The following is a 22,155-nucleotide window of genomic DNA, read 5'->3' on the forward strand; positions in this document are numbered from 1 at the left end:
AACAATTTCCTCAACACTTGGAAACATTGAGACAGGATGGCTAAGGTTGAATACTGTAAATAAAGTATTAGCATTTGAATCACATACTGCCCCGAAGTTCAGGTATAACTACAGCCTGCTGCGAGGGACGGGCAGAGCGCTTTCGGGACAGTCCGATTGTATGTCCTGACTGTGCTTCTCCGTTGATGTAAAGAAAATAAAGCTGTGCCGTTATTGAACTTCACCCTGAGTCCGTAGTGGTCGTTTCGCACACTCGCGCTAACAAGACTGATTGGGACGAACTACTGGAGAACATTGATGAATATGCATATTGAACTGATCCTTGGCAAGCCTGCCAGAAACTAATGAGGAGCATAAGGAGTCTGACTTCAGCATGATATAGGTCATTGTGGAATAGAACCCTTTCATTTAACTCTGGGAGAGATGGACACCTCTAATACATTATGGCCAGACTGATCCATGATGGATCATCTACCAGCCATTGTTTCTGCTTCCACTGTTACACAGACTGTGATAGCAGCTCAGAGAAATCCCAAACTTAGACTGCTGCATCCATATGCGACTGTTACTATGCAGGCAGACAACTGTTATCTTGGATGCAAATTTCAACACTCGAAGGGGCGTGCCATCTTTCACAATAGTTCAGCAATCTGTGCCACAAGAGGTGACAAAAATTGCTGAGGTCCTGCTTCATGGGAATGTCAATGGCTCCATGGAGTATAAACCTGCTGCCCTCTCTCATGAAAAGAAGTCTCACAACACCGGGTTTAAGTCCGACCAGTTTATTTGATAGTAAACCCACAAGTTTTCAGAAACGGTGTTCCTTTGTCAAGTTTGTGGAAGGTTTTGATCAGAGAAGGGCATATAAAGACACACAAAGTTTACAGAATACTGATTAGAATGCAAGTCTTTACAGCTAACCTGATTTCAAGTCTTAAAGATGCAGACATTGTGAGTGGAGATTGTGTGTGAGTGGCATTTCTACGTCATGACTACCTCTCTCATGATAACAGCATTCATGCTCCCACCATTGCTGTTTCACTTGTACCCTTACTGTTGCCTCTCAGTCTACCCGGATTGCTGCCATCAATGCCAAGGTAGTGCAGTCTGATGCTGAGGCCTCAAGTCCTAGAGCTTCTCAAGGGTGTCCTGCAAGGTCACTTGCATCTTCATCAGTGAAAATCAGCAGCCTTCTATTACCATGCTACAATCACAAAGGTAGCACTGTACAGAAACACTATGGCAGGCAAGACGCCCTTGGGAATGCACATGGAGATTAGTACTGTATTTTTTGTATTATTGATATAGTCTGCTTCTAGCACTTTAATTACTGAATTTCATGACCAATCTGTTCCACATTTACTGCTAACCAATGCCAAATAATAATGTGAAAATCATTTACCTTAATGCATGCACTTTTAAAATGTATTCTTTGGTGATGCTGACAGTTAAAATAAACATTCCTCCCAGTGGCTCTGAAAAGATGGTGGGCTTTCTCTGTAAGTTGCTGGTGTTTTTGTGTTGATGCTTTTACCACAATAGTATTAGGTAGAGAATTACATGACTTTGCTGCGATAGTGATGAAACAGTGACAATATACATTCCAGTTAAATCATGAATCTGTGACCTCTCATTGACTATGCTGATGTGCATTTGCTAGTTCAGTCCTGTATTCAACATACAATCCAATTCAAACTTATAAACATAACCAACAGTTGTATTAATCATATGTATTTATGTATATGACTCATATTGCTGAATGTCAAGTGCCGAGATGCTTCAGAAACATAATACAGATTGAGTGTTCCCAACACTGTTTTCAAAATTAAACTTAGGTGAAGTGTTTCATTCAGTAATGTATTCAGAACCAGGCTGCACACAGCATGTGAATTATTTTACATTCTATTTAGCTTATTTAATTAATTCTTGTATACTGAATACTTGCTTATAGTAACCTGAAAGGCTGCTTTATTGAATGTTCTTGGATGTGGTTGAAATGAAGAGGTGTAGCCTTGTAAGTCATAAATTCTGATATGGTTGATGGTCACCATTAAAACGTTGAGTGTATTGCCACATGGCTTTCATTTTTCAGATGAGACGTTAAACTAAGGACCTGCCTGTTGCTCAAGTAGATTCAAAAATTTCCATGGCATCATTTAAAAAGAATAGAGAGTACTTCCGGTATTCTTCTCAACTAACAATATTGAATAGTGATTATCTGGTCACTTATTCATTTGCTGTTTGTGGGATATACAAATCTGTCACATTTGAATTTTTAAAAAATTCATTTATGGGACATGAGCATTGCTGGCTGGCCAGCATTTATTGCCCATCCCTGATTGCCCTTGTTCAGAGGGAAGCTGAGACTCAACCACATTGCTGAGGCTCTGGAATCACATGCAGGCCAAACTGGGTAAGGATGGAAGATTTCCTCCCCTAAGGATGTTAGTGAGCCAGGTAGGTTTTTCCAACAATCGACAACAGTTACATGATCCTTAATTCCAGATATTCTTTATTGACTTCTAATTCCACCATCAGCTGTGGCGGGATTCGAACCCGGGTCCCTAGAACATTAGCTGAGTTTCTGGATTAATAATCCAGCGAGAATACCACTAGGCCATCCCCTCCCCATAATTGTATGCAAAATGGTGACTGCATTGCAAAAGTAATCCATGATGTGTAAGCTTTTTGAATTATACTGTGCACTAATAGATGGAGCAGTTTGGGAATAGTGATCTTAAGGCTGTAAGGTTCACAATGATAAAAATGTTTTCAAAAGCAACGTGGGAGAGGATATGTTGACTTCATCTCAAAGTTTGTAGATGGGGACAAGTTATGGAGGGAGTTTGCCTCAGGAAGTGAGTCAACAAAATGGTTAAATGCCATTTAATGTAGATAAATGTAAAGTAATTCACTTGGGAACACAGAATAATTAACTCAAATAAATTATCCTGTTGCGCTATCAGGCTTGTTTCCATATTGTGTTCAACTCTGGTACCCTTAGCATACAGCTGAGCTGGGAAAAATGCAGAGAAGAGCTATTTTGGGGTATTTACATGCAAAATCTCTCTGACAAGCAGGGCTGAGGAGAGGCGGGTGCAGATGATGCCAAACATTGGGGCCCGGAGGCTTGGCATTCTCATCATCCAACTTGAGCTGTCAGAGCTGCAGACCTGAAAGACTGCCTTCATAACTAAATTGGAGCACTCAGGCAAATCTGTTTTCATATGAAATTTGCTGGCCCCATGCCGTAAAATTCAGGCCATTGTCTCCTTCTGTCTTCTACCAAAATATACCAGCCCACACTCACAATATTAGGTTTAATTTACCACTTATCTGTTCAATCTGCAAGCTTGGCTTCCTGTACCTTGGTGGAAACATCCGCATTATTATCTATTCTTGCTAATTTGATAGCTGAGGTAAAGGAGAGCTAGCTTGGGCTGAACCTGAACCCTCATTCTGCCCAGAGAGATGACTGTAACAAAGCCACTAAACAAATTAGAGCACCAAAATGCAGATGCTGTGGGATCAAGCATGACTAGAACCTTGACCTAATTCCCAAAATAGGACATGAACAAATCCAATAACACAAATCACATCCCATGAGAAATTTCTATTGCATCAAAAGTTCCTAATGAAGAGTTTAATTAAATTTCTTCATTAAGGATGTGTGGAAACACACAGTCTTAGTCAAGCTGTTGTCTCACAGATAGCTGTTAAAAAATTTGTCATCACGCATAGTTGATTAAATGGTGATGATCAAATATTATCACACTGTGTCAATGAGCTCACTTGGATAAAATAGTAAAATCTTTAGTCCTATAAAGTTTTTAGCATGAAAAAGTTATTGTTAATTTTAAACTGGTAATTTTGGTTTCTAATCCTATTCAATCAACATTACAGAAACACAATAAATATTAATTTAGTTGACATTAGAAAACACGAGAGAGCATGAAATGAAAGAAGATCTTTGGGTCCATCCAATCCATTCCTTCACCAGATCTGCCATCCACTCTACCTTCAAAAAGTTTCTGCATAAATGGTCCCTGATCCCCAGAGGTAATCATTCAGATTTCCAAAATTATTATTTATCCCCATATCTTCATTGAGTTCTAGGCTGCTGTCCACTACCAGGCTCATTCTGTCAACCAGTCCCCCAAGGGGAATGTACAAATTCTTGATTCTTCCTTCTCCCATGCTCTAGACAGAGCAACCCACTGGATTTATGTTTCTTTCAATGTTTGTTTCTAAGCCAGCACATTTTTCTAATCATTTGTAATTAAATAAATGAAATCAACAAAATGTAGTTATAACACATCACTCATGACAATGAGTACCTTCCTATCTCTTTGGGCTCCTTACGGCACAGAAATTTATTTCGGTTGGTTGTTGCATTGGAATTGCTGCCTGTTCTACACAACATCTGATTGTTAATTACATTGACTGCAATGGAACTCACAAGAGGTGCTGTGTTCAACAGAGAGTTGATCCAATACAGATCTTTTGTGTCCTTTATATTTTATGAATGAGAGCACAACAGCAGTTAAAATTATTATTTTTTAAACTCAAGTTGAAGTGCTTTAGGAAGTAACATGTCCACATCAAAAATCTATTTCTATTATGGCTACTTTGATCACAAAGATTTTTACAATTGAAATGGTTTCTGTTGTCCTTTGTATAAAGTTAGTCTTTAGTCTTTCTAAATAATCTTGGGCCTAGAAATTAGTCCATGCAGTGAATATTTTTCAGACACTTTTCATACTAAGGTTCACTATGGTAGCATGAAGTATGTGTAAATTTTCATATGTAAGGTACGCAACTCAGAATATTGTTAAAGGAAGTGCGAAAGGTATACTGAAGCTGCCATTAGTCTCTGTGTATGTTGGCTGGCCAACTGATTTGTGAAGCAGCGATGCCAACAGCACAGGTTTGATTCCCAGCTGAGGTTATTCATGAAGGCCCTACCTTCTCAATCTTGCCCTTTGCCTGATGTGTGGAATTCCTCAGATTAAATCAAACCAGTCAACGTTCCCCCTCAAAGGGGAGAACAGCCTATGGTCATCTGGGACTATGTGACTTCACGTTTACTATATGGAAACAAGTGGCTGACTATCTGTTTGAACCGCTTCTCCAAAATTAGATATTGTGGGCTGCACTCGGAAACAAATCAAGGGATTGCCTGCAAAAAAAAAGTAACTTACCTGAATGTATTCCCTTGACACCCACAATTAACCAACCCTGCAGATAACCACTACTATCCACACCCCCACTGCCTCGCTTCCTCTCCTGACCCTATATTGATTCCTGGCCTCACAGGTCCCTCTCACCTTTTCTCCTGACCCACGTTCCCAGACCCATAAGCTCTGGCCCAGACCCAATACTAATGCTCTGACTTGGCCCTCCCTGATCCCAGGGGGATTGCAACACCCTGATTTTGCAGAATTCTTCACCAGGGGGCTGCAGTGTGACATCGGCTCCATTAATAATAAAGCCTGAGGAGAGAAATTTAGGCAAGTTTTGACCTTACAATTCTTTTAAAGTTTATTTAGTAGTGTCACAAGTAGGGTTACATTAACACTGCAATGACATTACTGTGAAAATCCTCTAGTCACCACTCCAGCACCTATTTGGGTACACTGAAGCAAAATTTAGCTTGGTCAATGCACCTAACCAGCACATCTTTTGGACTGTGGGAGGAAACCAGAGCACCTGGAGAAAACTCATGCAGACACAGGAGAATGTGCAGACTCTGCACAGACAGTGACCCAAGCTGGGAATTGATTTGAACCTAGGTCCCTGGCACTGTGAAGCAGCAGTGGTAACCACTATTCTTATATAGTGATATACCCTGCATAACACTTCTTTGCATTGTAATCAATTTGCTCATGGTTCGGAAAAGGCATTTTCACACTGTTTCAGTAGAACATTTAAAATCAATGCCATCAAATCTGATCTGCAGGTATTTGTGTTAGAGTTGACATTCGATATATTTATATCCTTAAGTGCTGTAAGCCACATTGATCTGAGTACATTAACATCTCACTTTAATTTGTTATTTTAAATAATTTGTAATTTAACTTTCATGGGAAAATTTTATAGATTGTCAGTGATAAATTATCCAGCCTGTCAGTAAATTAAAGCTAAAGGCTGAATTAATGCAAAGAGTTACTTTGAGTTTAAATCTCAGGCTTCATAATTTGTAAAATATTAAATATATTAGCAATTCAAAAATGCTACCTACCATATAATTCACTAGTCAGTTAAATATGCATTTCTACTTGGTTGGGGTTATATATACACAATGGGAAATCTATGACAAAACTTTTAACATTCAGAACTTAAAGCATTGTGCATGTTTATAGGTAGAGTCAGTGTGCACTTCAGCGTTTATCTCCTGCAGTCAGCAAAATAACAAACAATGCAGAAATATGAAGGAGGAAGGTGAATGTTGGCAGAAGTTTATTTTTCCAAGAAAAAAACATGCAGTAATACTGATATTGATCACTTTCTTGGCAGTCTATCCAAAGAACAAAAAGCAAAAACGTGCACATAACTAAAACCGACATAAAGCGAAAGGAAAAACATGAAAATAAAAATTAGTAGAAGGCAACAAGAACTGAAAGGGAAATTTCATTAGAACATTTTGTCTTTGCAAAACTTTGTTCTATTATATTCATTTTTACGTTTAGACGGCTTGTTCCAGTCACTCTGAAATCATAGAACTACACTTGAATCTACATAGTGAATTATACACTGAATCAATAGTAGGACATTTCACTGAACATTTATTTGGTTTTTAACATTTACCTCCCAGCTTACCTATGGGTAAATAGGAAAGCCTAATTACAATTGGAGTTAATTTCACAGTGGCGGGAGAAGTCACTGTACTACTGTTACAATTGAAATTAAATATTTTAAAGATAACAACTCAGTGGATTTAAGGTAAATCTTTAAAAGTCAATGGAGAAATATAATGTGGCTCAAGCGAGACAAATTTCCAGTACACTTCTAGGTTCCATCCTACTGCACAAAAAAAAGTGAGAGATTTGCAATTGCATTAGTCAGAATCTTTCAGTTCTCCAAATTCAGAAATTCTACCTTGTCATTTTGGGTTGGAAAATTATAAAGATCACTATATTGATTAAGAGAAGGTGTGAGGAACCAGATAATTATCAACTTCTCTTTTTAACATCAGTTTTGGGAAGTTATATAGAATTGGAGGTAACCTTGTGGCCTGGATTGGTAATTGGTTTAGAGGCAAGAGGCAAAATGTAGAAATAAAGAGAACTTTCTCTGATTGGTGGGATGTGAACCACCCCCCACCCCCCACTGTCCCCTCCTCCCCCCCACTTCCACCCCCAAGAAACTATATTGACCTCAGTTTTTATATTCAATATTCATATTAGAGTTACTGTATATATCACAGTTTGCAGATTGCACAAAATTAAGAGACACACTTGTTTGTGTAGATTGAATCACAAAATTACAACAGATGAAAGTGAGTAGGCAAATGATGCAGTTCAATGTAGAGAAGTGTCAGTTAATTCATTTTGTATCCAACAAAACTAGTAATTAGAATATTTTCTTAAAGGTGATGCATTGGAGATGTGAAGGGATTTGGGTGAATATGTGCACATCACAAAATTGTGGCTACACTGATGCAAAGGAATTTAAAAGGGCTAATAGAATAGTGCCCTTCGTTTCAAGAAGTTGAAATATAAAAGTGATACTTCAGTTGCATAAAACTTTGTTCACATATCATCTGGAGTATGGCATTCATTTTTTATTTGTTCATAGGACGTGGGGACATAATCTTAATATTAACGCTAAGCCAGTTAGCAATGAAATCAGATAGCACTTTTACATAGTAATAACAGTGGAAATCTGGAATTATCTTCCCCAAAATACTGGGTGATTGAAATTTGGTCAGGAGGATTATCAAGGGATGTGGAGCAAAGACAAGGAAATCGAGGCAAGATACAGAACAGTCATTGAACGACATTGAAGGGTTTGAATGCCCTGGTTCTGGTCCCAAGTTTCTGTGGTGAAAACCTGGGAAGATTTATCCTCATACAATCTATAGAGGTTACAGAGATTTGGTCACACTATCAAGGACCCAAATGAGCAACTTGCCTCCTGGAAGCAGGTTTGTTGCCTGCTCGCTGTGCCCCAGCTTCTAGTTTTAACAGATGGATGAGTGGGTTTGGATTTGAGAGTTTTAATATGTTTACATCACATCTGACCCAAAACTATCCATTTTTGGGATTTAAAATTTGCCTCATTATTTTCTAAATTATTTGATCCAAATTATTGACATTCTGATTGTTTTAGTGAAATCTCCTCACGTGAGGGGAAGAGAAAGAGATCATTTGGGAAAGCAAACATGCAGACTGCCACAGAATAAGTATAAGTGGATCCAGCAATTTGTAGGAAGAATTAAAGATAAAATTGGAAAGGTAAATAAACTTCAATTCTGGATACAGTACAAAGACTGGATAGTGGTATGATGAGACAATTTCATAATTTTTTACCTCGAAACAGACACTTTAGTATTAGAATAAAAGCAAGGAGAGATAAAAAGGGATAACATTCCCCATATAAAATTGTTTTCCAATCATGCTGTGAATAATGCAACGCTCAAAATAATCACAATTCTTCTGTTCCCACTACACCATTCTAATGAATGGTACTTCATGAATCCAAAACAGTTCTCTGCAAGTATTAATAATAAGTGATCAAATTTTCTCCAACTGATGTTTATCATGCTATGAAACAACAAATTTTACACTTCTGACATTCTCAATATGTACCTGTTTAAAGGACATGATTGTTAGATCCCAAATTGTGCTGAGCTAGCTAACCTCACTTACAATGATGGTGCTACAATTGCCCTGAATAGAAATGAAAGAATTGGCCAGTGTTCCTGATCACAGTCATCCTCAATGATGTTATATAACTCTTTGGATTTAGAACATTATAAAACATATTGAAGCTCTAATTTTTAATGCTAGATTTTACAAGATTGGTTTTAATAAACCAAAATTGGAAATCACAGAATCAATATTTAAAACCCAGAGTAAATTCATAGCAGGACATCAGCAGTCTTAGTCATAGTTTTCTGACATTCTTATCAAAACACATTCATTTTTCTGTGACGTGTTAAAATATTTTAACATGTCAGTCACTGACTCCTGAGAAACCCTGGCTCCTGACTTACTAAACCACCATTAGATTTGTTGTTTTTTGGTGTTTACTATTGCTTCAAAGCAAATGATACTTTATTCCAGATTCATATGCCTGTGTTCTGACTTCACCAATATTTATGATAATGAGTTTAGTGATGAATATGATGTTTGTGGAATAAAGAACATTGTTGTGTGTTGCAAAACATGGAACGCTTCACAAATTTGCTTGTCATCCTTGCTCAAGGGCCATGCTAACCTTCTCTGTATCATTCCAATTTTAGTATGACCATGTCCTCCAAGGTGATTGTTTAATTAGAGTAAGACATCCCTGGGCCCTTCACAGGAACATAATAAGACAAAACATTTATCTTACACTAAAACAACAAATAAATTCTGACTTCTCATTCCCATTCTCTGTTGTTTTTGTTTTGAGTTTGCTTCAGGTTGACTTAAGTTAACAAAGAGATCTCCAGGGAGGTTCGACTAAGTTGCAACACGTGAAAAAGGGGAACTGGCTTACATAATGTATTCTTCCCTTAAAAAAATGTGTCCTCCATGATAAACAACCCTTCATTGTCTTTTGTTTGAGGATAGTGAAGCACCACAAACCCTTTTAGTTTTTGATGAGGATTTGTGGAATTGATGTGTTAATATATTTCAACATGTAACAGCCGCTGACTCATGGGAAACCATGGCTTGTGATCTATTTAAACAGAGCAGGCTCATTCAGGTAGGTAGCAAACACATCAAAAGACTTTGTCAGAAATGTGTAGAAGCAGAGTTGTCAGAGGGAGCACACAAACTGCCAAAGCCATCTACCCAACCTTTAAAGCACCATCTGTTCCATAAGTGGCAGAGTCCACAGGTGGACTATCGGCCATCAAACTGCCTTGGAAGCAAGTCATCCTCGATCCTAAGGGATTGCCTAAGAAGGTGAAAATGGAAGATAACAAAAGAAACAAAATTACAAATTTTAACATGGCTTTATTTTCTTTTTCTGCTCCATTTAAAGAGGCTTCCAATTGAGAAACATTAACTTGTAAAAGGGACTAAATGGTGATGAACCTTGAAGGAACACAAATCATTGACGACAGCATATCGAGTCAGGCAACAATAGCACTAATTTGCTTAATTTTCCCATTATTTCTTTATAAAGCAACTTTTTAAAAAAAACACACAAAATAAGGATTTTTGCTTTATATAGAACTTTCCTCATACACAGATGCATAAATAAAAAAACAAATTTTAATTAGCAGCAAGATGGAAAGATATATTAAATTGCGAAACCAAATATTCAAATTGTGAATGCATTGTGGTGAGCAGCCATATATGGTTGGCAGTGGTTATGAGGAAGTAATATTTTTAAATGAATTTAAGCAGTTCATTTTTTTTTCATGTGTTTAGCTATTTTAAGGAAGTTAATTTTCAGTGGGTGACAGTTCCATTGGTGACCCAGACAAACAAAAAACTGAAAATTAAATTAATTCTGATTTTGAAGTTAGAAAGAAATGTGCCAACATTATCCATGAATCGTGAAACTTAGCAGAATAGCAATAACTGAGAATTCTTCTGAGTGTCACTGAACTTCCAGGTCAGTGATCATTAGGACCCAAACATTTGAAGACCCACTGAGCCAATAGTAGTCTTGAGGACTGTTTCACATAACAAAAACACATCTGCTGCATGATATCAAAATCTTATTGTTCTGCTTCAAATGCTGAAATGAGAATTGAAATATCTCTTTTAATGTCTTTTGCCACATTTGTAGATTTTTGTCTCTTTCCACAGAAAGAAATTGAGAAAGGATTTGTTTTAAAATACAAATTTAAATCTAAGTACATTCATGGACTCAGAATCATAATGGGACAGGAGACAATTCAGTTCATCACGTCTACACCAGCTCTTTGTTGAGCAACTCAGTCTATGCCTTTCCCCCAATCTATCTTTTAAAAAGGCAACGAGAGAAAAAGTAGTCAAATGTCCAATGTACTATTGATCATAACCAATAAGCAGTATTAGATAGTGTTCATAACTGATAAATGCCTCATGCCTATCGTGTTGAGGTCCCTTGTCCCCAGAGCTTGGTGAATTGGCATCAGACCTCCATACTTCCCAACCACCTGTGTGCCCCTGTGTGACTGAACATGTTCTCTAAAGATGTTGCCTTTTTAATTTTGTATTGTGAGATGAGGTATGAACTTTCTATCTTTCTCAGATTCCTTGAGCATCTTTGGCCAGGTGCACTTCCTTTGTTTCCCAATGTTCCATCCTCTCTTGATTTTGAAAGGCAGAAAATCAATTGTCACCAAGATCATCTTGCCACCACTCTGTCCAGATCCATGATGCTTATAGACAACTTGGTAAGATCCCTGTTTGTCCTGAAATAAATTTAAATTTAATCCTCAGATGTGGAAAACTCAAGGTCTCAGTGAACTCGGGAGGTGACCTGTGCAATGTCAATGAAGAGCACTGTACAATCCTGATTTCTTTTCCACCTCAGTAACAATACCATTAAACTGTCAATTAATCACAGTTAACTTCTGCAATCAAACAGTTTATTTGTTTTGAGATTTTTTTTAATGCACATTAATTCATCATTGAAATTACAAGGAGAGTAAACTTTAAACTCAAACTGATCCTGCTGGCAAACCATTCCGTCTAGGAGGTACAGTTAGTTGGCTAGCTAAATATATATCACATTGTTCAACTTAGTGAATTGCTGCTTTCCCTGTTTTGCAATCACAGCAAGCTTGATTTTTGCAAAGCTTATCCAAGAGATATGGTTTTGGTTCTCCAGACCATATAGTGTAGGAGGTTGAGCAATGGAAACTCAAATCCTAAAATGTAGCCCCCTCTTGTATTAACAATGAAATTAGCAACAGCGAGGCAGTTTTCTGGGTCTGATTTTAACTAAACCAAGACCCATTCACTTATATAAAGTTAAAATTGGGCCCTTTGTTTCTTTAACTAAAACACTAACTTTAACGCAGAAAGATGGCACCCCAATAGGGCAGTACTCCCTCAGAGTTGCAATGGTGTGTCAGCCTAGACTTTTGTGCTAAAGTCTTGAGTGGGAGTCAGAGAGTACTGAGACCCCTGAAATTTTACATTCAATATGGGAGATGGACAGAGGATCTGAGGAGGAGCACTGTAAAACAAGATTGACAAATTGTAAAAGCATTTTTTTTTTAGAAAAGTTACTTGATGAATACATTTTTGAAATCCATTTCATGTGACATTGTTGTGGAAAATTGCTGCTTTAAATATACTGACTACTAAATGTTTATAGTAAATACATAATCAGTGTTTAGATTTTAAATACACAGTGTGGTTCTTGTCCAAAACCTATCCATAAGTGATTCATCCTACCTATTGAATTTGTCTGGCTCTGTAAGCCTTGTGACTCCTAGTAGTTGTACAAATTTGCTAATATCATTGTAAGCAGCACAGACTTGCATCTTCTTTTCTTGTGGCAACACCAGATAGAGAAAAGCACAAAAGGGGTGTTTTCCAAACCAGACTTGATAGCAGATATTATAATATGGGCCAGAATTTTATGGAAACAAGTCCTGTCACTGGAACTGAAAGCTAGTGTCATGGTTGAGCAGGTGAGGTCAGAGGCAAATAGGCAAATTTACAATCAAATACACAGGGCCCTGAATAACAGGGGGGGTGTGGGTTGCTATGTTGGCCATGGGGGATCATCAGTGATCCCCCATGGCCAACGAGCTTCCCTATTAGGCGAGTGAAGGTTCTCTCAAAAGGCAAGGAACAGTGGGAGGTTTAAAACCAGCTGGCTGCACTCAGGCTGGTGGTCGGAAGACTCAGGACTGACCGACTGTCTGTAGCTGCTGAATGGAATTTCAAACACATTATAAATAAAGGGTTATTATTGACGGAAGACTGGCCTTGGACAGAGCCCATTGTGGAACACTCAGCTGGTCTGGCTAATATTTGAGAAAAAAACAGTGAAGCTGCTCCTCCAGTTACAGGCTCCCTGCATTTGCTCCTGATAAGAGTGAAACCAGGCTGTGATTGGATGAGAAGCAAAGAGTGGAAGGGAAGATACCAAGAAGGGAAAATATTTAAATGTTTGAATTGGACTTGGACTCCAGTTGCAAGCAGGGAAAAGCACTGAGAATTAAGACGAGGTGACTGCAGTGAGCACCAGGCAGGGGTGTGAGACAGGCAGCAGGACAGCAAGGTCCTGAGATGAGGGAGAAGCCACTGGTGAGCACCAGGTGGACATGGATGAGGCAGGCATCAGGCAGAGTAAGGCCCTGACCTGTTCATCACAGCTGCCTCTCCCTCACCTCAGGACCTCACTCTCCTTGCTTCACCCACATCTGTCACTCACCGCATCCACCTCTCCCTCGCCAGGTATGCGTGAGGTAGCAGATCTCAGCCCAGCAGGAGGCACCAGGTGAGGCAGCAAACCACATGCGAGGCAGCAGACAGAGGTGAGGCAGGGAAGTGGACAGAGGATCTGAGTGGTGAGGCATCTGAGTAGGCGGAGGATCCAGAGGTGAGCAAAATCAGAGTAGGAGTATTGAGGGGTTTGGGTGAGAACAGGATGGGGGGGGGGGGCAGCACATGAGGAGGTTGATGGAGGAAAATTGTCTGAGAGAGAGAGAGAGAGAGGTATGAGCAAGGCTAGAGCGAGTGTTCTAGGAAATCTGTGATCAGAATCACAGCTTCACAAATAGGTCAGCTTGGATTTCAGCAAAGCAATTATTCATAAAGGCAAGTTTTCACAAGTGAAGAAGCAGTGATCTATAAAAGTGTATTTTTGTGGCTTCTGCCATCGCATTCTGGAGGATGTGGGCCGAAGAGGGAGGGGGAAGTTTTGGGTGAGGGGGCTCAGAAATAGTGAGTACAGGGTCCCAATACTGTAAATTTGATGCTGGGTGAGGTGCTCAATATGGACTCCTGAATAGCTGATAAAATTTTTAAAAAGCAGCCAACAGAATGTTTTCATGTAGTAGCCCTGGATACAGCAGTCAGAGAACACTGGTGACTGTACCAATTGTTGTCAGAAGATCAAGGGTAGCTTCAAGATTCAATGATGCCTCCCTGCAGATTCTGATCCAGGCTGTAAGGGTACAGAGGACAGTTTTGTTCATGAGCTCTGGAGCAATGGTCAGATGAGAGGGAAAATGAAAGCCTGGAGTCATCATTAGATGCTTAGATGTGCACAAGGAATGGTGGGGTTGAGTGTGCCCTTGCACTGTGGAGTACTTATTAAGGCATTTCTGGCATGGACAGTGATTCCTCAGCCCACTGATGGTGACAGCAGTGTCTCAATAAGATACACAGAAGAGGTTCATCTAATATGCTACGGTCCTTCAAGCCTCAGTCAGCCAGAGGAAAACAACCAGGATCATCAAGAGCCAAGGAACAGAAATGTCAGAAGTCTGTCTCCATCTCAAATTAACAAAGCAAGCAAAGAACAATTTAAAAGCACTCAATATGAAGAAATCCACTTTGCTACGCCAAGGTATAATGGCTTGTATTTTGATGTTAGATGTTACTGTTACATATGTGCCTTAAATTAATTCTGAACTGGTGCACCACTAAAAGCATCCTTTACTTTTTTTTACAACTGTGTCCTTCACAGTTCACTGGTTCCTCCAAAGACAATGATGGCCATACTGAATGAGGTCAATGCACTTCCCTTGATGTTGCCTTGTGTAAATGGTGGGCCCAGGGAAATAGTGAATCCTAGGAAATAGCAACAGGGCTGTAGAAAGTGAAGAGTTTATTTGACTGGCTGGGTGTGTAGTAAGGCTTTGTGAAACATACTTGTACTCAAGTTGAGAGACTCTGTGTATCTTATTGACTTTGCTTGCTGTCATTCAGGGTCTTCAACCTGTTGCATTGTCCCCCTCCCTATCTTTAGTCTCAGAGAAGGCACTCCAGGATGTGCTTGTTGTTCCCTCTGGAGTGTGAAGTTCTGTAGAGAAGAGCACATCTCCTTCACCCGTGATGCTGTTGCTGAACTATATTGAAGGGCTTCATCAGATCTACTTAGGGCTTATGAAGACGCAATTCTGATGCCTATGTTCTGTGTCAGCTGTTGTATCCATTATGGCTGTGCTTAGCTTCATCTCAGGTATTCGGTAGCATCTTTAATGTGTAGCTCTTATCACCAAATATCCATCCATTAAGGTGAGCTTCTGGGATTGCCTTGTTATGCAGACATTGAGACCTTCTTGGGAATCTTACACAAACATCAAGGATCCATTTTCTGTGATTGAGGACCAGTTGTACTTTGACCCAATGGAATTCCTTCCTTTGATGAAGACTGTGTGCCTGGCCCACGATGATACATATATGCAGTCAAGGACAACTTGTACCTGGGGTCATCTAATGATGGCCATTAAATCAGATGATCCCCTTCAACCTGACTATATGATCACTGCAAAAGTGTATATTCTGGCCTCTTTAATATGGCATAGGTTACTGGAGTTCTATGAGGATGTGTCTAGGGCGGTGGATAGAGGAGAGCCGGTGGATGTGGTCTTTCTTGATTTTCAGAAGGCGTTTGACAAGGTACCTCACAAGAGGTTATTGCAGAAGGTCAGGGGACATGGAGTTGGGGGTAGGGTGTTAGTGTGGATAGAGGACTGGTTGTCAAATAGGAGGCAGAGAGTGGGGGTCAATGGGTGTTATTCAGATTGGCGGTTGGTGACTAGTGGAGTGCCCCGGGGGTCGGTGCTGGGGCCTCAGCTATTTACCATTTATATAGATGATCTGGAGGAGGGAACTGAGTGTATGGTATCGAAATTTGCTGATGACACCAAGATTGGTGGAACGGCAAATTGCGCAGAGGGTGTGGAGAGTCTGCAGAAGGATCTAGACAGGCTGGGCTAATGGGCCAGGAACTGGCAAATGGAATTTAATGTTGGCAAGTGCAAGGTGGTCCACTTTGGTAGGAATAATGGTAGGAAGGATTATTACTTACGTGGAGAAAAACTGCAGCAGGCGACGGTGCAGAGGGACCTCAGGGTCCTTGTGCATGAGTCGCAAAAACCCAGCTTGCAGGTGCAGCAGGTGGTCAGGAAGGCGAATGGGATTGAATATAAAAGTAGGGAGGTCTTGCTGCGGCTGTATAGGGCATTGGTGAGGCCACAGCTGGAGTACTGTGTGCAGTTTTGGGCGCCGTACTTACGCAAGGATATTTTGGCCTTGGAGGGAGTGCAGAGGAGGTTTACTAGGCTGATGCTGGAGTTGAGGGGGTTGAGCTACGAGGGGAGGCTGAATAAACTAGGCTTGTACTCGTTAGAGTTTAGAAGAATGAGGGGAGATCTCATTGAGACGTATAAGATGATGAATGGGATGGATAGGATAGAGGTGGAGAGACTTTTCCCACTCAAAGGACAGTAGGACTAGGGGGCACAGACTCAAGATAAGGGGGGGGGGGGTGGTTTAGAACGGAGTTGAGGAAGAACTTCTTCACTCAAAGGGCGGTGAATCTCTGGAATTCTCTGCCCGTTGAAGTGGTGGAGGCTACCTCGCTAAATATTTTTAAGACGCGGGTTGATGGGTTTTTGATAAGAGAGGGGATTAAGGGTTATGGGGAGAGGGCGGGAATGTGGAACTGAGCCACGACAGATCAGCCATGATCTTATTGAATGGCGGGGCAGGCTTGAAGGGCCAGATGGCCTACTCCTGCTCCTATTTCTTATATTCTTATGTCACCATTTTGATGAGCCTCAGACTGGCAGAACCCATAAATATTTCCAGAATATCCCTTTAATGGTTGTTAGATGTAAAAATTCAGTATCTCAGTGACTTTGAAAGTAGTAGGCATTCCTCATTGGGCTCAGCTTTTTCACCACCATAGCACACAGCTCCCAAGAGAGGTGCAACTTTCAGCTACTCTGACATTTGCACGAAGTTGAGCCTCTTAACAGACTCTCGCCAGAGAGTATTGCCATCTGTAAGAGACTGGTTACATGTCCTTGTGTCCTATTCCTCCCTTTGTGCCCCATTCCTCCCTGCTCCTTTGCAGGCTTATCATAGTTCCCCTCTAGTTGCTGCTGCTCCACTGCTCATAGCTTCATATCTTTCTTTTTCTGGTTCTCCTCATTGGAGGTCCTGAGTGAATGAGACCCATGGTAAAGAGCTGTACTCCATCCTATGTTCATCATACAGCTGTGTATGTGCAAATGCCAAGTCAATAAGGACACTAAACCAGGATGCCTCTGCTGTGTTAGATAAGTTAACGTCTTTGCTCCAATTTGTTATTGCTATTGTTCATTCAGTTTCACTCTCATTATCAAGACACAACCTTTCACAATGGTTGCTAACTGCAATCAACTCTCACCTTCTGCCTCATTACAGCTGGTAAAATTCTAATATTCTCATTCACCCTTTGTGGTTTTGTAAACATTTGAAAAACCTGTTACAACTGCAATTAAATGCTTGTTTCATAGGTCTACCTTCCCGCCACATTTCATAGCAAGATCCTCCTGCCAATCTGATTGTCGATTTAGATATTACCAGAGGCAATGTTCAGAGGTCAGGCTTCTCTCTCGATGACTTTTGCTGCCAGTTATGAATTCTCCAGTAGCCCTTCTCCAGTAGGTTGGTAAAATTCCAGCCATAGTGTGTTCCAAAGCCAGATGATAATAGACTAGAATGAAACTTTAAAACACATTTTTAGCATATCAGAACAAACTATTTTGTTTTGTGATTCCTAAAACAGGGGTGGTGGTGGGGGGCAAACTATTAGCAACAAAAGTCTTTAATAAATACTTTTTATCAGTTCAATTGCATCTACATGTATGGTGCACATCAGTAGACACTGAGTCACAGAAATAAATACACAAAGACCTATTGTGCAGTTAGTCGATGAGTCAGTCGCTCAATCCATTATTTTGTTGTTTTTGTTCATCTAGATATGACTATTTTAAGGTTGCGCTCCATTTTCCTTTGGAGGTAGTGATAGAAAGTCAAACAATTTCCCTTTTCAACTTACGTTTACAGATACAATTTTTAAAAAAGCTTTTAATGTTCACTTCACAATAACAAGTTCAATTTGTGAATTTTTAATATCATTCTGTGTCAATAAATTGAAACAATAAAAGAGGGACAGGCACATGAATCTAGAAATGGAAAATTCCAACACTATGATTTTTTGGCTGATAAGTTAATAAAATAGCACTATAATAAAATGAACTAGAATGAGATGGATGCTGTAATTGTATCAATTAAGCATATGACTAAAATCAAGATTACAATTTCTAATTGCAAGATTGATCATGATTATTCTTCTCAAATCATTTGACAGCTCTAATTAAAACATTAAACAGTGTGGATAAATAAACTCAATTCTCTGACCCCTATGAAACAAAAACACTCTAGCCACAGGGCATTTGTGCAGTCATCCACCATTCCCAGAAATGACAACAATACATTTTACTTTCATAGAACCAACAAAAGCCGCAATGAAAATGCACACTGATCTCATTTACCATGTTAGGTAATAAAGATTTAGAAATTTGCTACAGCAAGAGCAAAAATCAAAAGCACGGCACGATAAACTGAACTGAATGGGCATTCTAATGGTCCTGAAGGGAATTCGTATGACTGCTTTTTAAGGCCCAATATTTTATTTTCGGAAATATTTGCACTTAACTGTGTAGAGTATTGATCCCTTTATTTGTAGATCAGTCCATGTGATTTTTTTTCCAAATTAGAACAGATTCAATATTACAATTTCACGCCTTAAGTTTGCAAATACCATGTTTTTTACCCTGTTACAAAATCTTCAAAGTATGTTAGACAATAAACTGATCTTTATATTGATCTAATTTTCACTTAAATAGAACTGAATGTTACATTGAGCTGAGCTACACCAAGTACACAACACAAACACAGGTCATTCACTCAATTAGTCTGTACTGATGATTATCCTCCACACAAACCTGCTGTACCTCCCCACCCCACCTTTGCATATTCTTTATCCCTCATATGTTTATCTAGCTCTCCTTAAATGCATGTATATTTGTTTGCCTCAACTACAGTTGGTTTTCCACATTCTTAAGATACAAAAAGTTCTCTGGAGTTCCCTATTTGGTTTATTAGGCACTGCCTTATTTATGACCTCTAAATTTGGATACCCCATAAGTGGAAACATTTTCTCTATCTTTTCAAACATTTACTTAATCTTTTACACCTTTATCATATCAATCTTTAGCCTTCTCTTTAATAGAGAAAATAATTAGTATGTTCAACTGTTTCTGTTAACTACTCTCCCAATTTCATTATAATCCTCATGATTTTTTTTAAACACCTTCGTCAATGTTTCTATATCCTTTATATATCATATAGACCAAGACTCTACATGAATCCTTGTGTGGAGTAGTCCATTCAAGTTCAACAAAACTCATCTGCTTCTCAATCCTATCCTTCCGGAAGTGAACCAGTGCTTGTTTTTATAGCGACTTGCCCTCCAAATTTATGTCTCTCTCGAAAGTATGTTTATCACGTCACCTAAGGAGTAGCATGCACGTTGATACTGAAATTAGAGTAGGGTACATAATATATTTGAACACTGAATTAACTTCGAAACAAACGTGCTTTACACACACAAGTTTAGGCTGCTCTAAGGTTTCAGGAGATACATCGAGTAGTATTTATTCATTGTGGTGGGAATCAGACATCATTAAAGTATTCACTCTGCCTCATATTTTCAGAAATAAATAGCAAAGCAATAAAATGTGCGTTTTTCCAGCCTGGTGTGCTTTTGGGTTCCTGAAAAATGAGTTAAAGTTTCAGGTCGATGACCTTTAACATCTGAAATGTTAACTCTGTTCCTCCCCTCAACACACCTGTTGAGTTCGAGCATTTTCTGTTGGTGTTTCAGATTTGCGGCATTTCTTATTTGGTATTTAAAACTGTTTCTCCATGTTTCACATCCGCTGCTTTCTGTAACCCCCGAATTGGTGTGGGCTTTTTGAGAAGGAAGAACCGCGTCAGGAGCCACTCACCAACCACCTCAGGCTCTTCCTCTCAACCGAACTTGGGGAACAGCTTGGGGAGGAGGAGGAGGAGGAGGAGGAGGAGGGGGGGCCACGAGCAGCAGGCTTACCAATCAGGAGCCACTCGCCGCCGGTTCAGCCAAACACGGACGGTCGGGGGGCTGGAACTTCCGGCAGTCAGGGTAGGGTGCGCTTTCCTCTTCCTGTGCGCGCGGCGGTGGGACTCGCGGCTGTCAGAACCGGATTCGAGCATCAGGCACTTGAGTGGATGTGAGGGACAGGGAACGAGAGGGGGAGGAGGAGGAGGAGGAGGAAATAAATAACTCACGGTTATTACAAATAAAAACATAATTCTGGCAGTTATGGAAGTGAAGGAACTCGACGGGAATGAGTGGAAATACCACGGGGAAGGCAACCGGAGTTTGGTCGTTTCCCACGTCCAGGTTAGTCGGTTAACGGCAGTCGCCGGCTCGCGCTCCTTGCCGCACACGGGGGGAGGGGAGGTGGATGAATGAAGAAGAAAGCAGCGGCTCTCCCGCGGGCAGCAAGCCTCTCACAAATGTGGGAAAAAAAATCTTAATTTAAATCTCCTCTTTCTTATCCAAGCCCGCATGTAGCACGCCGCGCGAAAGTTAGAGGCTTCAGTTGCTGTCAACATACCAGGTGTTTCGGGATTTCTCCGCAGTCACACACGTTCTCTCTCTTTTATAGATCAACTTGCCATCGTGCTGTCGCCTAGTTGCGTTTTTAGAGGCGACGCCGGCGCTGAGAAATCCTGAAATTAAAAACAGGCGATGAAAGGTCGCCGATCTTGCTAACTTTCGCTCCGCGCTTCTCTCTCCACAGATACTGCCCGACTTGCTGTGAGCATTTTTCGTTCACCAGTGACATTAGGTTTTGCTGCGCTGAATAAACAGACGTTTAGTGGTTTAATTTTTTAAAGTAGGTGTGACGATGCAGTATTTATTTAAATCCGCAATGATCTAATTTAATCCCCCACCCCCAAAGGATGGGGCACAGTGAGGTGTTTATTTTTTGCTGGCTGCCTGTTCCAAGCAATACGACAAACGAAATCAGGTTCAGAGTTATCCCGTCATGGTCATGTGCTTTAAGTGATCTGCCTTGGGTTTATTTATTAATTTGTCACTTTTTATGTTCGCTTTGGTAAAAAAATGCCACATATTAAAAGAATGTACACTAAAGCACTGAATAGGATTTGGTGTCACCTTATGTTATTTAACTGCATTGTCTTTTGGAGTATGTGCGCAGCACCGAGCTTATTGCCCCATTTCGAGATGCTTTAGAACACTGGCGGTCCTACGAGTGTGATGTAGTGACGCCTATCTGTATGATCGATATGGTGGCGTTAGGATACTGAGATGTTTAAAAGTCTCCATGCTCTTTCGACACTTTTTTTATCTAGTATTTCGCTTTGAAAGGTAATATATGTTGTCGGTATACTCATTTGTGCTTTGAAAATTGATAGTTTTGTCTTGCCTTTCTGTGTGGTTTCTCCGCCACAAAATTTCCTGTGTATCTTCAGGGAGCTACCGAGTATCTTTGTAGATCTTCTCAAAACTAGGGGACAGGAGGAATTTGATCATTGGCATTCTGGGATTGTAAGGAAAATATTGATCAGAATTACTAATTTTGATTACTCTCCCATGATGCTATTAACCGATTCACTTGTAAAGGGAAGTGGTAGGTGCTTGCATTCAACTGCGAGTAAACATACACTTTGTTAATGACAAAGTAACATTCAGTATCCAAAGTTCATGGTAAGTTGAAGCAATTTAGAATAAGTCAATCAATTCCTCTATCTAGGAAGCACAGTAACAATAAATATCAAAAGTAGTATTGAAATCCAAAAAAAACTTGACGCAGTGAAGCAATGGTTAGTACTCAGTGCCAGGGACACTGGTTCAATTCTGGCCTTGGGTGACTGTGTGGAGTTTGCATGTTCACCAGATGTCTGTGTGGAT

The 22,155-nt window shown here is 40.0% G+C and overlaps 1 protein-coding gene and 1 non-coding gene across 2 annotated transcripts in view; one reads left to right on the forward strand and one right to left on the reverse strand.

Moving 5' to 3' along the window:
* Nucleotides 1-9,383: 9,383 nt before the first annotated feature.
* Nucleotides 9,384-9,486, reverse strand: LOC145341632 (U6 spliceosomal RNA). Its single transcript, XR_013886401.1, has one exon. It is a non-coding gene; the product is annotated as a U6 spliceosomal RNA (small nuclear RNA).
* Nucleotides 9,487-20,402: 10,916 nt separating this feature from the next.
* ippk (inositol 1,3,4,5,6-pentakisphosphate 2-kinase) overlaps nucleotides 20,403-22,155 on the forward strand; it is a 97,502-nt gene continuing 95,749 nt past the window's right edge. The window contains exon 1 of the mRNA XM_080181787.1: nucleotides 20,403-20,616. Within this exon, the coding sequence (XP_080037913.1) occupies nucleotides 20,536-20,616 (81 nt within the window). The 5' untranslated portion in view covers nucleotides 20,403-20,535. The remainder of the gene's footprint in view (nucleotides 20,617-22,155) is intronic.

This window comes from Carcharhinus amblyrhynchos, chromosome 3 (assembly GCF_965287045.1).
Source record: "Carcharhinus amblyrhynchos chromosome 3, sCarAmb.v2.hapA, whole genome shotgun sequence".
In the NCBI taxonomy this organism is placed as follows: domain Eukaryota; kingdom Metazoa; phylum Chordata; class Chondrichthyes; order Carcharhiniformes; family Carcharhinidae; genus Carcharhinus; species Carcharhinus amblyrhynchos.